The sequence below is a fragment of the Solanum lycopersicum genome, chromosome 8 (assembly GCF_036512215.1).
Source record: "Solanum lycopersicum chromosome 8, SLM_r2.1".
Classification (NCBI taxonomy): Eukaryota; Viridiplantae; Streptophyta; class Magnoliopsida; order Solanales; family Solanaceae; genus Solanum; species Solanum lycopersicum.
Window position 1 is genome coordinate 41,473,963 of NC_090807.1, and position 16,645 is coordinate 41,490,607.

A 16,645-nucleotide genomic window follows, 5' to 3' on the forward strand; every position below is an offset into this window, starting at 1 on the left:
CAAGAACAATTTTTCTAATCCACCGGTATTGGTTCCTCCGCGAGAAGGGAGTCCTTTGTTGCTATACTTATCTGTCTCAGATAGCGTATTCGGATGCGTACTTGGTCAACACGACGAGACAGGAAAGAAGGAAAGGGCTATCTATTATATAAGCAAGAAGTTTACTCCATACGAGTCTCGTTGCACTTTGTTGGAGAAAATGTGTTGTGCTTTGACATGGCTAACCTAGAAGCTGAGACATTATTTGTTCTTATACTACATACCTAATTTCCAGATGGATCAACCGAAGTATATCTTCAAGAAGGCGATGCCGACCCAAAAGTTAGCTAAGTGGGAAATGTTGTTGAGTGAATTTGACATTGTGTATGTGACTCAGAAAGCGATAATGGCACAGGATTTGGCTGATCGTCTTGTAGAAAATCCCGTTAATGAAGAGTATGAACCACTTAATACTTATTTTCACGATGAAGGAGTGTCATTTGTGGGTGAGGATATTTCTGAAGCATATCCAGGTTGGAGATTATTCTTTGATGGAGCGGAAAATCATCAAGGTAAAGGTATTGGAGCAGTCTTAGTGTCAGAATCCGGTCAGCACTATCCTATGGCGGCTAAGCTCCGATTTAATTGCACGAACAACATGGCCGAATACGAATGTGCATTCTTGGTTTGAAAATGGACATCGACATGAATATCTACGAGTTGTTTGTTATTGGAGATTCATACCTTTTGATTCATCCAGTTCAAGGAGAATGGACTGTGAAGAACCCAAAGATTATACCTTACGTACAATATGTGCAGAAGTTGTGCAAGAGGTTTCGCAAGATAGAGTTTAGATATACTCCCAGAATATAGAACGAATTGGCCAATGCTCTTGACACCATCACTTTGATGATTAAACATCTGGATATAGATTATATTGATCTCTGGATATAGAGTTGAAAGAACATCCAGTCCATTGTTTCCATGTCAAAGAAGAACCAGACGGTTTGCCTTGGTATTTGATATAAAGAAGTATTTGGAGTCTTGAACTTATCCTGAAGATTCTACGTCCAACCAAAAAAAGTGGATACGGCGCATCGCACTCAATTTCGGAGAAATCCTGTACAGGAGGACTCCAAACTTAGTCTTCTAAGATGCGTGGATGCACTTGAAGCTGTGAAGCTTATTGAACAGATACATGCTGGAGTTTGTGCCACGCATATGAATGGGCTCACTTTGGCAAGAAAGATTGTTCGAGCCGGATATTTCTTGATGACTATGGAGAATGATTGTTGCAAGTTTGTGCAAAAATGCCACAAATGTCAAATCACGGTGATTTGATCCGAGTGGCACCTCGCGAACTTAATTCTATGAGTTTACCTTGTTCATTCGTAGCTTAGGGTATGGATGTCATCGGTCCAATAGAGCCAACCGCTTCTAATAGACACAGATTCATTTTTGTTGCCATTGATTATTTCACCAAGTGGGTGGAAGTAGATTCTTACAAGTCGGTAAACAAGAAAGTTGTAGCTTTGTTAGAAACAATTTGATGTGCAGGTTCAGAATACAAGAGTCGATCATTACTGATAATGGTACAAATCTTAACAGTCACTTTATGAGAGATATATATGAGCAATTCAAGATTACTCACAAGAATTCAACCGCTTATTGTACCCAAATTAATGGAGTTGTGGAGGCCGCCAATAAGAATATCACGAAGATTCTGAGGAAGATGATTGACAATCACCGAGGTTGACATGAGATGATGCCATATGCTTTATTAGGTTATCAAACGACTGTCAGAACATCGACCAGAGCTACTTCGTCTAGTAAATATATGGAACAGAAGCAGTCATACCTGCTGAAGTCGAAATACCATCTTTGAGAATCATCCAAGAAGTTGAGCTAAGTAATTCTGAATGGGTCAGTAAGAGGATTGATCAACTAACTTTGATTGATGAGAAGAGAATGGTTGTCATCTGTCATGGTCAGTTGTATAGACAGAGAATGATTCGTGCCTTTCACAAGAGAGTGAAAGCTAGAATTTTCGAAGTTGGTCAGTTGGTTCTTAAGCGCATTTTTCCTCATCAAGATGAGTACAAAGGAAAGTTCGCATCAATCTGGCAAGGTCCTTACATGGTTCGTAAAGTATTATCTAGAGGTGCTTTGGTCCTGTCGGAGATGGATGGCACCGCATAGTCGAAACCTATCAATTCAGACGTTTTCAAGAGATACTACGTGGGAAGCTTCGGTTTGCTTTTATGTTATTTACTTGTAATCATTCTGTTTGCTTGTATTTCTTTTGCTTAATTTTTATCCTTCTGTGTAATGAACTACGTCTGACCTGAATTCTCAAGAACGAGATACATAGGTGCCTATGTCGACCTCGGTCACCCCAGTTTATCCTTTTTAATATTCATTTGTGTTTGAACTACGTTCGATTTGAATTGTCAAGAATGAGATATGTAGGCGGCCTATGTCGGCCTCGGTTAGTTTCTTTGTAATTTCCCTTACTTTGTCAACCTTTGAGGGGGGAACTACGTTTGACCCGATTCCTACCTTAACGGGATACGTAGGAGCCACAAGGGTTCACTCATGTCTCCTGTTAGATTTCTATTCCTCTTTACAATAAAAATCGGGACAGAATTTTTGAGAGGGACTCAAAAATTCTCGATGAGAAGAATCTTCCTCAACAAGTCAAGACTGAAGATTTTTTTAGATTTGCAACTGGGATAGAATTTTTGAGAAGATCTCAAAAATTTTGCAATCTACTCAGTTATAGTGGAAAGATAAGCAAGACAATTAACTCGGACAGAAATTTTGCGGATGGCCTCAAAATTTTAGCATAGTTTTATCTTCAAGTCCGGAGTGACTCTGAAAACTCCCCAACGAATAATTAGAAATTCCTCTAAGCATCAGAATCAAAGAAGTTTGTTAAGGCTGATATGACATGACTTGGCAGTGACCTTTTTCAGATATTATTTCTCTTAAATTTTACCTTTTACGTTTCATTTGTTTTGGCATAAAATATTTTGTCTCATCCATCAAGAGTCGGGAGATAGAGAAATCAATTGGAGGACGCATGTTTATAGCTTTGCTCTGAAATCAGCAAATTCTTCCGATGGATGAATATGGAGAGGTCAAAGGAGAAGAAAATTATCCCAAATTAATAGTTTTCATAGAATTGAGTAAGCATTTTATTTTGCTTATGTCGTATACTTGGAAATATGAATTGTTTATTTCAATCAATGTCCAAGAACATAAAATCTATGAAGAACATCCAGCTAGATTCGAAGGTGAATCAAGCAAAAATCTCAAGGAAAAGTTTACAATTTTTGTAAAAGGACGCCATTTGCATCATAACGTCAGATATGATATTATGCATTACCCGGAGGGGTCAGTTATTTTATTATCGATCAAGACGATATGCTATCTGGAAGTCGTTTACCGTTATCATCATTGGAAATAATATGATTATCCGTAAGGTTCCTATGTTGCTCGATTGAAGCACTATCTTCATTTAGTACCAAGGATGACATCAAAAGTTAATATATGTGCATGACTGAAAGATATCCGTGCCTTGCGGAAGATCATGCATCTCGAGTCAATATTCATGCATCGCGGAAGATCATGCATTGCGAGTTAATATTCATGCATCACGTAATATCATGCATCGCGGAAGACCATGCATCGCGAGTCAAAATCAGGCATCACGAGTCAATGTTCACGCATCATGGAAGATTATGCATCGTGAGTTAATATCCAAGCATCGTGAGAAGATTTCATACCTTGCAGAAATTCATGCATCATGAGAAGATTTCATACCTCGCAGAAATTTATGCATCGCGAGAAGATTTCATACCTCGCAGAAATTTATGCATCGCGAGAAGATTTCATACCTCACAGAAATTCATGCATTATTAGAAGATTTCATACCTCCCAGAAATTTATGCATCACGAGAAGATATTATACCTCGCAGAAATTTATGTATCGCGAGAAGATTCTATGCCTCGTCAAAATTTATGCATCGCGAGAAGATATTCATGTCTCGCAGAAATTTCTGCATCGCGGGAAGATATTCGTACTCGCAAGAAATCACGCATCGCGGGATGATATTCAAGCCTCGCAAGAAATCATGCACTGCTAGAGGAGGAATCGTGCATCTCAAAGGAAATATTTACCCCTCAACATCAACTGCATCTTTATTTGGCAAGAGTGAATGCCAAGAGAATCATCGAAAGCAACGAAGAAAATATCGGCATTGCATCAGCTTTATTTATTTTGACATCAAATGAAGAGTGCATTGAAGATTATATTGCAAACACAATACATAAGCTTTATTTGCTTTATGTCAAACCAATTGAGTTGACGTCAAATATCAAGGAGAACGAGTAAGTGTCGACACGGTAAAAGACACTGTCTCCCATTTAAATTGCATTTTTATGCTGACAAGTTTTATCTCAGTCTTTGTGGAGAGCATCCGAAAGGATGAATTCACCAAATCATACCACAGGTGCGGACGACATCAAAAAGGATGCAGCACAACGAGGAACTTTTTCTTAGCAGCAGACTGGGAGACAGTTCAAAGAGGAATGTCAAACTCTTAGGACGTGAGCAGAGGAGCGACTTCCACCACAATCAAACCACACTCGTATCAGAAGGCATGTGGATTTTCTTTAGTTTTATCAGTTTTGATCTCGCATCCGAAAATCTTGATACTTACCGAAAGTAATTTTCCAATCTGAGTGATGATACACCAAGACTTTTGGAAATTATGTATGTGTACATTCTTACCTATGGATGTGAGGAGAACCACATTCATGGATAAGAGATTACAAGCCTCTTTTTCATACTCGACCTATTTGTCACTCATACAAAACCAAAGGTTATCTAGTATAATAGATTTCCTTTCTAAATCGATAGAGTTGAACTACAAGCAGCCTGATGGTATAAGGATATGTAGGCGAGCTCAATGTTGAGAACTCGGTTGTATTCCTACATTTGCTCTCGGATCTTATTCTCGAGCACTCTGATACCTTCATAATTCGGTATCGAGGTGGCTTTTGATATCTTTCAAACATCATTCGTTAAATCAAGTGTATCAAACTACAAGTGTCCTGAATTCTCATATAGTCTGAGATATGTAGGAAACCCATTTTTGGGGTTCGCCCATAATTCCTAAAGTCCTTACCGAGTCCTTTGTTCAAAAATGAATACGTGTTCGGTCGAAATTAGATTAGTCAAATTCATTTTTTTCAAATTTCTTGCATCAATCCGAGTAAAATGAGGGACAGAGTTGTTGACGCCCAATTTTTACCCTCCCCGTCAAATTAGTTCGCGAGTTTCTTAAATTTTGAACGAGTTAAAATATTTAGCTTTATAAAATTCAAAATGTTCTTCCAGTCATTTCAAAATAATTTTAGTACCTTTAATAATCTTAAAATAGTGTATGTCCTTCATATAATTAGCTTATCTTATAAATATTTGAAAATCATCGGAAAATATTTTTATTTTAATTAATTAAATACTTTATTAATTAGTTTAATTACTTAATTGTTTATATTCTGATTAAGCTAGTTAATTTATCTCGTTAAATTTGAGAAGCTCGTTAATTACCTAATATCGATTAAATTTTACGCATGTTTAGAACGAATGTGCTAATCAAATTCGATGTAGTTACGTTCTAAATCAAGTTACCAATTCATGATTTTTCTAACAAAAGTTTTGGGCCCTTGAAACACTTTCATCTATCCCTTTTCCAGCAAAATCCAAACCCCCAAACCCATTTCATTTTCTTCCTCTGAACAATTGACTCGGCCCAAAGTCCTTTGCAATTTTCAGATTTCACCCAACCCATTTTTTTTGAATTCCTAGCCCCAAAAGCCGACCCATTCTTTTTGACCCGGCCCACTCCCCTTTCCCCTACAACAGAGGAGGCGTTGTCATTGCCTGCGTGAGATTGCTCCATGTCTTGACCCAATGACAATCGATCAATCCTGACCGTCCCATCCCCTTCCCCTTTTGGAATGGGTTGAGAATACCAGAAAAGTCTGTTTCGCCAAAAGGATGAAAGGAATTTTGATGTTTGAATATGGAGTGGGCCTCTTTTCCATCCGTTTTTACCCTTTCTCCCTCCCAAATTCGCAACCCTAGTTGTTCCCTTATATATTCGTTGCTTTGTTTCCACTGCTAAATGGAAGATTTTTGGTAAAAACGATTTTGAAAGAAAATAAATTGAGGGGTTAGAAGAACTTTGAAGAAAAACACAGCAAAACACTACATTGAAAAATATACTAGAAACCGGTTTTCAAAGAAAAAAAAGTACTTTTGGGAGTCAGCATTGAAGACTTCCAAGAATTTTCTTTCGGAATTCAATCGGAGGTTGTTGGAATTCAAGTGCGATGGTGGAATCGCCCTTAGCTCAGCTATGTCTCAGTTCAGCGGTCCGAAAAAGGGTAATGTCTACTTGTGTTCATTTTTATATTTGGATTCCAAATACTATGTATTGCACATGTCTCTGTTCGGTTCCTTTGGTCACAATCATGCCTTCTTCTTTATGATATTTTTAGTTGAAACCGTGTTTTGTTTGAACATAGATTTGAGTACGTTCTTCTCATTTCAATCAGTTAATCTTCTTACACTTTGGAATTTGAAGCAAGCGGGTTGAATTCGTTTATCCTTCCTCTTTAGTTTTTGAATATATCTGTAGGTGTCGAATAAACATTTGTTTATGTTAAAGAATCTTGTTCAAGAGGTTAAAACATTTGATACTCTATTACCTGTTAATCTGAGATAGTGAGATTTGTCACTCGTGGGTTTCTTTGGAAGACGCATTCATATGTTTCATGAGGTGTGTTCGAGTAGTGTATCAATAAACCGTTCGTAGGAGAAGATAATCGTAGTTCGAATAATTTTACACTCGATCATGAATAGATTGAAACTCTAAAGGCGAATCTTCTTAGTTTTGCATAGTTTCGACCAGCCATGGGTCGGAAATGTCTCTGTGCTCGAGCTATATCCATTTTGGAGGATTTTTCCCCTTTGTTTACGTGTTAAGATCTTCATTTAGCGCGACTTTATTTTATTGATGGTTTCTTTGTTTTATTTTTTGTCTTGGCGTTAAGTAGTAGGCAAGAACAATCCATGGTATATATGTCTTCCCTAAAAAATGATGTTCCATAGATAAACCTGTGCAAATAGATGTCTCCATGCTCATATGAATATGTATATGCTATTTGTATGTATCTGCTTGCTGGAACGTCAGTAAAGAACAAGTTTCTTTTGTGTTGTGTTAGCCATGTGCATATATTAATGACTATAATATTGATTCTTCTGGTTTGAGATGATTCACATGCTCCCTCAGTTGCTATTTCTAAAGCTCGTTAGCTCTCTACACGTTTGTGTGATATATTTAGTAAAATTATATGTAAATATTCACTGTTCGGGGCTCATGCACATTCTTTAATAAATCGCGTATTTCTCTTTATTTATCTCAATAAAGTTTGTGTATTAGTCATTTTTCCTTTTCTTTATTTGCATGTGAAATTCTTATCAAGTCATCATGGACTATACTTCACACTCTTTCACTTTCTCATTGAGCCATAACGGCTCGAACTACCTTCCCCGAGTCGTCCAGCCTCCTTGAAATAATGTACAGGTTGAGAGCAGTAGATTGTTGCTGGAAATTCTATTTGCAAACCCGGAAAATCAAAATCAGGTCGATATACTATCTGTATACACTGGTATACGATCAATATATATGATATACAAGTGTAAAAAAATGTAAAAGCACATGAAAATGCAGGAGATAATTTTTTTTTACTAAATGCAGGTTTTGGAAGGTCCGAATCGATGGAATACATCCCGACATACCGTGATATAAGCGAAATGTATACACATATTTTGAAAGGAAAATATGGCTAAGAGTCCCAAAAAAAAGGGAAAGAATAAAATTCTCTTTTTTAGCAGGCCCAACAGGTCAAATAATGGGCAACTTTCATTTTTTGGGCCATTTTAGATTTAGGACAGGTTGTTAAGATTTGGACAAAGGGACCAAATTTGATATTCTCTTCCTTCCTTACTCATAATATATTATTATGACTAACTTTATTTATCATATAGTATTAATTTAATTAAATTCCCGAGGTTGTCATTTCTCTTATATTCCTATATATACATATATATACATATATAAATATATATATATATATATATATATATATATATATATATATATATATATGTACGTATATATATGTATGTATGTATATATATATATATATATATATGTATGTATGTATGTATATATATGTATGTATGTATATATATATATATATATATTATATATATATATATATATATATATATGTATGTATGTATATATATGTATGTATGTATATATATATATATATATATATATATATATATATATATATATATATATATAGAAGTCGCTTAGCTTTTATTTTATTTTAGTCGTATTAACCCCCTTTATGTCACTCCCCCTTATAAATGATTTCACTGTTTTCCTAAAGAAAAAAAAAAGAATTTAATTCAATAATAATAAAATAGATAATAAATGAAGTCTCTTTACTTGGTTAAAAAAATTAAAAATTATTAAATAGAAGGTCATTTTTAGTCAAATCACCGGGGAACCGTGAGTTAGAGGACATCCTGAGGGCCTAAAACCTTCTCGGAATGTACATTCGAACTTCGAATCCTTTCAATTGATTTTATCTATTTTAAATCTTTTGAAAATATTTATAAGTTTTCTTATTTTTATCAAAAATCAAATGGTGATTTTGTCATTTCAAAAAATTAATTTCTCTTAAATCATAAGATTAATTGATTTTCGAAACCTAGTCATTTTTTACTATTATATATTATTAAGTAAAACAGGTTGGGCATGCAAGAACCCACAGCTCAAATGCATTAAGGCGCTGGTTAACCGCTTGAATATTTTGCTCCCTCAGTTGGGACTCCCTCTTCTCAATCTAGTCCTCAGCCTCGACAATGGATTTCCTGCATCTAAGGCTGAATACGATGCAGCAGGGTGGCCATCTGGGCCTCTAACTTCTGGACCCTTGCTATCTGGACAAGTGCTGCAGATGATGGAGTAGACCGGGAGGAACTGGGTTCTCTACTAGTGCCAGGAGCGGACTCCGCCGGGTGGTATAAGTGTGCTATGAAGTGAAAGGATCATCCCCTCGGGATAGCTCTACCGTATCCGCCAAATTCTAACTCAGCAGTTGTAACTCAACTTTATGCCCTCTCTGTGGTGCCATCACATTGGGCTCATCCCTGATGAGACCTATATCCACAGTCCAACTGGAGTACGGAGGGCATCATGGTGCGAAATTGGGACTCCAGTATCCTTTCATAAATGGAAGATCATACAAGCGAATGAGTAAGTAGTAGATGTCTTAAAAGCCCTTTCATGTATCATCGATATCAATAAGTTCGCGAAGTCAATCTCCAACCCGGCCATCAAATCTATCCCATGTAAGAATGTTATCTGCTGCCATAGGAGATAGGTGGTGGCAACTGACAGCTAGAAGAACTTGTCTGTGAAAGTGAGGTTGGCCTTTTTGATAAGGCCTCTGGGGTCTAACACCAAGTATTTTCCCTCACCGCCAATGGATAGTTGTTGTGCAAGCCACCTCTTGGTGGACTCTCTCTGATAGCTAGTCCTTTGAAACTGGCCATTCTTGACCATACCCCACCTGTAATCAAACTCTGGGGTCAAAGGGTCCGAGAGATATATATAGAGGTGCCATATAAGAAATGACGAACATTGGTAAGAGAAATATCCACCAGGTAGACTTGAACTAGAACTTGTGTGAGTGGGTCCTGTTTGGAAGGTTTCGCCTACCTGTCCAAACAACCTCGGAGAGTCGCCACACATGAAGCTTGGAACTCTCAAACAATATACTCTCTATACGACCCCAGACTCCTAGCCATCCACTCGAGCCAGTGGCGGGTAAACAATCTGTGCACATTAGGGAATGTGTGAAGGATCCCTGTGAGAACTCTCGGCTCGACTGTCACAAACCTGGTCATCACCCCCTTGTCATTAAAAACTTTTGCATCCCTGTATACTTGATACTAACTATCTATGCACCATCGGTTGGGATCATCAGGACTTGGTGCAGGGACATCATCCTAGGGCGTCGGAGTAGACTCCAAAGTACGAACCTTATCAGACGATGCTTGGTAGACAGGCACCTCTGGGTGAGTGGATGTAGTTGATCTGAAAGCGGAGGCAGTGGCCTCATTCGACCCCATAGAGTGGTTCGACTCTGAACTTGATGCCGCTTCTGCGCCAGACGCTTCTTCAAAACCCGAGGAAAACCCAGATGGTGTGCAAGTAAGTTTCCACTCCTCATCAGACTAGGAGACAGTGACTACACTAGAAGGCACCTTCTTGGGGGTGCCCCGGGTGGCTGTGGGGGTCCAAGTAATAGGAGCACGAATTCAGGATCCCACTCATCATTAGAAGTGCTACTCATCCGACGGGATTGTGCCAAGGACTTGGACCTGCCCCTGGAATAATCGATGCCCAAACTGAAACACAAATCACATTCCTATTCAGACTTCAGGACTGGTTGATGGGCACTATCAATTACAAGACCATTTCTTCATCCTTAATGGTTTTGATTTTGCAAGGTTCATTCTCGGATTCCAAGATGCTACCAAACCCTAAGTTAAAAAGTGGATTACTCATTTTAACCCAAACATACCACTACCCATTCACTTTCTATCATTCTAAGGGACATTTTACTAAGTATTTGACAAGCATAAACATATAATTTTGTCCCTAAGTCAAGACCCGCAATCTAATTTTTTGTTTCCAACAGTAAATAAACGAGAATTCATCAAGCAAAGGAAATAAAATATCTAAGAATCATAATATAGTGACTGGGTGAATGATATTTTCAAAAACCTACATGCCCACCTTTGAACACAGACCGGAGAAATAAGAAAGAACTAAGTAGAATTTTAGAATAAGAGGGTTTTGGGAATTTTGGGGGAATTCGAGAGTTGGGGGAATATGATTAGTTTTGAAGGAAAAGATATGGTGTTATGATTGAAAAGAAAGTAAATAAGGGGAGGGAACCGGTTGGGACAAGAATTTGAAAAGGTTTTAGAGGTTAATGAACGGTTTTCTTTTAGTATAACATGTTGGGTTTTTGTCGGGTCACTGGCTCTTTAGACTGACAACACCCCGTCGACGTTCCGTAAGTCAGGCAACTCACCGTCGATGGCACATAGACTTAGATAAAATTTCAAGACATACCTAGGATCTACGAACACCATCGACGGTCCGTCGATGAAACTACAGCCCATCAATGGGGTTCGTAGATCTGTGCCCCAGACCATTTTATGCGGAATTATTGGTTTTGTTCCCTGCACATTGAACACCCATTAAGCTATTATTTTTGTGTTTCTTATGAACACTTTTGAGACACAGACCCTAAACTAATCTCTAGCCAACACTAAAAAATAATGCATGAAGATAAGTAAAACAAAACAAAACAAGAGAATGCAACTATTTTTACAAAAAAAAAAAAAAGAGAAAAATCTATTGTTGGCTGGAGGATACACCTTGGGTTGCCTCCCAAGAAGCGCTTGATTTGACGTCGCGGCATGACGCATGATCCTTGATTACTTAAACTTCATCAATGTGATATGCCTCAACCACTTCATGGACATTCTTCACATGCCATAGGTAGATTTTAATTATTTGCCCGTTAATAGTGAACTTTGCACCCTTCTTGTTCTCCAACACAACCGCTCCATTTGAAAACAATTTAGTAATAATTAATGGTCCCGTCCCCTTGAGCTTGAGTTTTCCTGGAAACAAGCATAACCTAGAGTTGAATAGAAGCACCTAGTCCCTGACCGCAAATTCTCGCTTTTCAATCATATGGTTGTGGTACTTCTTCATCTTCTCTTTGTAGATGACTGAACTTTCATACGCTTTTATGCGAAAATCATCAAGCTCATTCATCCCATCATGTCTCTGTTCCACTGCTTCATTCTAATCCATCTTTAGTTTCTTCACTGCCCACATGGCTTTGTGCTCTAACTCAATTGGCAAGTGATAAGTCTTCCCATATATACAAGTTGACATAGAGACATACCTATGGGGGTATTTTATGCAGTCCGGTAGGCCCAAAGAGCATCATTAAGCCTCCTTGACCAATACATTCTATTAGCATTTTCTGTTTTCGATAGGATTTGTTTGATCTCTCGATTGGACACCTCTACTTGTCCACTAGTCTGTGGATGGTGTGGAGTAGCCACATTATGGCGAACCCCATATTTATCCAATAGCTCTTTGAACGACTTATTGCAAAAGTGAGATCCACCATCACTAATAATGGCCCTAGGTATGCCAAATCTGGAGAAGATGTTCTTTTTCAAGAACGCGGTGATACTCTTCCCTTCATAGTTAGAAAGCGTTATAGCTTCTACCCATTTTGACATATAGTCCATCGCCACAAGTATATAGTCCATCGCCACAAGTATATATTTCATCCCATGAGAACTCACAAATGGGCCCATAAAATGAATGCCTCAAACATCAAATAACTCAATTACTAGAATGGGATTTAAATGGAGCTCTTGCATTTTCAAAATTCCTCCATCCCTTTTACACCTATTACATGACTTGGTGAACTTGTGAGCGTCTTGGAGAATGGTTTTCCAATAGTACCCGCGCTGCAAGATCATGTGGGTTGTTCGGATACCACTATTGTGCCCACACACAGGCGAGGAGTGGCATGTCTCCAAAATACTTAACATCTCAACTTCCGGCACGTAACGATGAATTAGCCTATCAGCACAACTCTGGTATAAGTAAGGCTCATACCAAAAGAACTTTTTCACATCATGCATGAACTTCTTGCTATGATGGAAGGACAATTCTGATGGTACTATATCACTGGCCAGATAATTCGCAAAATTAGCGAACCATGGAATCATGTCATGAGACGCGGCTATTACATACTTAACAGGGAAGGTATCATGAATTTCATCCTTTTCACCCAACTCTCGAATAGTTTCATCTTCTAATCTAGTCAAGTGATCGATAACATGATTTTCAGTCTCTTTTCTATCTTTTACCTCAAAATCAAACTCTTGCAATAGTAGCACTCATCTATTAAACCTTGGTTTCGCATCCTTCTTTTCCATAAAGTACCTCAAAGCGGAGTGGTAAGTATGCACTATGACTCGTGCCAAGAAAATAGAAGCAAATTTTTTTGAAAGTAAATACCACCGCAAGAAGCTCTTGTTAAGTCACAGTGTAGTTCTTTTATGCTTTATTTAGGTTCTTACTCGCATAATAGATGGGGTGAAGGATTTCTCCATTCTATGTCCCAATACCACATCAAGATCAACCCCACTAGCATCGCACATCACCTCAAATGACTTACTATAATCAAGAGAAATAATTACGGGTGCAGACACTAAACTCTCCTTCAACTCTCCAAATGCCTTCAGATAGGTTTCATCAAAATAGAATTTACATTCCTTCTCAAATAATTTGCACAGAGGGTGTGCAATTTTTAAGAAATCCTTAATAAACCTCTGGTAGAACCCGCATGTCCTAGAAAGCTTCTCATACCTTTTACATAGATTGGATGAGTAAGTCTCTCTTTAAATTTAACTTTTGCTCGATCAACCTCTATCCCCTTCTCCGAGATGCGATGTCCCAATACTATACCTTCTTTCACCATAAAGTAACATTTTTCCCAATTTATCACAAGATTGCAATCTTCACATCTTTTGAGAACCTCGTCCAAGTGACTCAAACACCGATTAAAGGAGTCGCCAACAATTGAAAAGTCATCCATAAATACCATAATAGTGTCCTCCACCATATCTGAGAATATCCACATCATACATCTCTAGAAAGTAATTGGTGCATTACATAGCCCAAACAACATCATCTTGAATGCAAACGTCCCCTAAGGGAATGTAAGGTAGTCTTCTCTTGATCTTTCAGGGCAATAGAGATTTAATTGTAACCCGAATTACCGTTACGAAAAAAATACCATCATTTTCCTACGATTCTATCTAACATCTGGTCCATGAAGGGAATAGGGAAATGATCCTTCTCAGTCCATGCATTCAGTTTCTGGTAATCCATACAAACTCTCTATCCAGTCATCTGCCTCATTGGAATAAGCTCATTCCTCTCATTGGGCAATACTGTCTTTTCCCCCTTTTGGGCACACACTAAACAGGGCATACACAACTACTATCTGCAATAAGATATATGACTCCGGCATCCAACCATTTAATGATCTCCTTCTTCACTACCTCTTGCATAGGTCAATTGTCTCTGGTGCTCAATACTTGGCTTGTTATCGGGCATGAGTTGGATTTTGTGTGAATAAATATCAGGAGAGATCCCAATAATGTCTGCAATAGTCCAACCAATGGCTCGTTTGAACCTCTTCAAAACATCCACCAAACATTCTACTTGTTATACATTCAAATTCGATGCAATAATTACCGACAAAGTTTCATCTCTACCCAAGAATACATACCTCACATGAGGTGGTAGAGCCTTAAGCTCTAATTTTGGAGCCTCCTCAATATATGGTTTCGTGGGTGGAGACTCATGATGCTTTATATCTAACTCTTATTTCTTTGGTTTGGACCAATAGTCACCTCATTTAAGTGCCGCAACCAAAGATCCATACTCTTCAATACCATCACGCTCAAAATTCATGATCATTGCCGCTGCCTCAACACTTAAATGCTCTTCGATTTATACCCAAACGTACTCTCAAACCTATAGGATATAGCAGATACCATTTGGTACTCACCACTATGCTTCATGGACCTACAAATGTTGAATGTGTCTTCTTCATTGTTCAACCTAAACTTCATCTGTTCTTTTTCTGTATCAACCAAAGCCCGACCAGTAGCATAGAACGACCTCCCAAGAATAATAGGTACATCAAAGTCTACCTTACATTCAAGAATCACCAAATTGTCCAGAAATATAAATGACTCCACTATTACAAGCATATCATGGAGTATCACAATAGGCCTCTTCACTGTTTGATCGGCCATCAGTAACCGCATTGCAGTGGGATTTAGGTCACCTTAACCCAATTTCTTACAAATAGAAAGAGGCGCACCTAGGTCACATAGTGCTTTGGCAAAGTGTAATATTCTGATGGTACATGGAAAAGTGAAAGCTTCCGGATCTTCCTTCTTCTGTGCAAGCAACCTTGTATCAATAACACTACAATGCTGCATTCGGTCATCATCCTCAAAACTTACCGATCTCTTCTTTGTAACCATATCCTTCATGAACTTGGCATAACTAGGCATTTTCTCCAAAGCTTCTATCAAAGGTACATTGTTGGAAACATTTTTCAACATAGTGATGAAACGTCGGTATTTACCATCTTTAGTCTTCTTCACCAATATTTGATGGAATGGTGGTGGTGGTCTAGGAATGAGGACCATTTTCTGGGGGGGAGAGGGGGGGCTCTACTTCTTTTGCCGCTTTGTCCACCAATTCACCACTAGTTTCCACGACTGCTTCACCTTTTATCATCTCATCTTCTACCACAGATGGCATAGGTGGATCAATAGTTTGCTTACCTTCTCGAGTAGTGAAATACATGAAATGTCCATCATTTTTAGGTTTTGAATGGTATTTCTAGGAAGAGTTCCTGGTTGTCGTGGGTTCATATTAGTAGATAATTGTCCATTTGTACGTCGATATGCTTAATCAAAACAGCATGTCCATCTACCTTTTGCCCGATATTATCAAAATCACCTCTCAGTTCCTTGGTGTGCTCATCACTAGCATCAAACCTTCTCATTATCTTCTGCGACACATTTTCAACTCGCGCCATACTACCTCCACCATCCCTAGGAGAAACTTCCCAATTTTGAGGTGGAACATAGGGACCACTTCGATCATTTCTGTAACCATAGTTACCCCATTGAATTTGTTTTTGCAGTTCGAATTTCCATCTCCGACATATTGTCCCTTTATGTTGTAATTCCCATAGTTCCGACCTTGATTTCTTTGACCATGATGCATGTTCTCCTGATTGAATCCTTGGGTGTTTGGTGGGAAACTCCCCGTCTAATCATTCACTACATAAATATCCTCTTCATAATAGTACTCATCCGTTGGCGGTGGTGGTTTAGTCAAGTAGGTCACTGCATTTACCTTTTCTGCACCTCCAGTGATATGTTTCAATTCCAACCCGAGCTCAGTTCTCATTTGAGCTATCTATTCACAAATCTCATTGGTCGTCGGGTTGTGTGTAGCTTGCACTTCAAAGGTGATTCTCCTAGTGTCTGACTTTCTAGTACTCCAAGCGTTATTATTGCGAGAAATTTTTTCCAACTTCTTTGCGATTTCGGCATAAGTGCACTCACCATAAGAACCCCCAGATAGTATCGAATATTGATTTATTGTTATCATCTTTACCCCAACTCTTGAGGGCGTGCAACAGAAGGCTGCATCTTCATAGCATTCTCAGCTTGGTTTTCTGCAACTACCTGATTGTGTGCATCAACAGTTGGTGGAGGATGCCTTATTAACCCATCATCACAATTTAATGGGTTCTGCTGGGTTACCATTCTTCGAAGTGTACGGTTAAGATCGAGGTCAAATGGAAC

At 38.4% G+C, this 16,645-nt stretch overlaps 1 protein-coding gene across 1 annotated transcript; it reads right to left on the reverse strand.

The window, feature by feature from the left end:
* Window positions 1-14,746: 14,746 nt before the first annotated feature.
* Window positions 14,747-15,472, reverse strand: LOC138337953 (uncharacterized). Its single transcript, XM_069288398.1, has 2 exons — window positions 15,184-15,472; window positions 14,747-15,102 (listed from the first exon to the last, which is right to left on the reverse strand). Exons 1-2 carry the CDS (start codon window positions 15,470-15,472, stop codon window positions 14,747-14,749), a joined length of 645 nt encoding a protein of 214 aa, XP_069144499.1.
* Window positions 15,473-16,645: the final 1,173 nt, after the last annotated feature.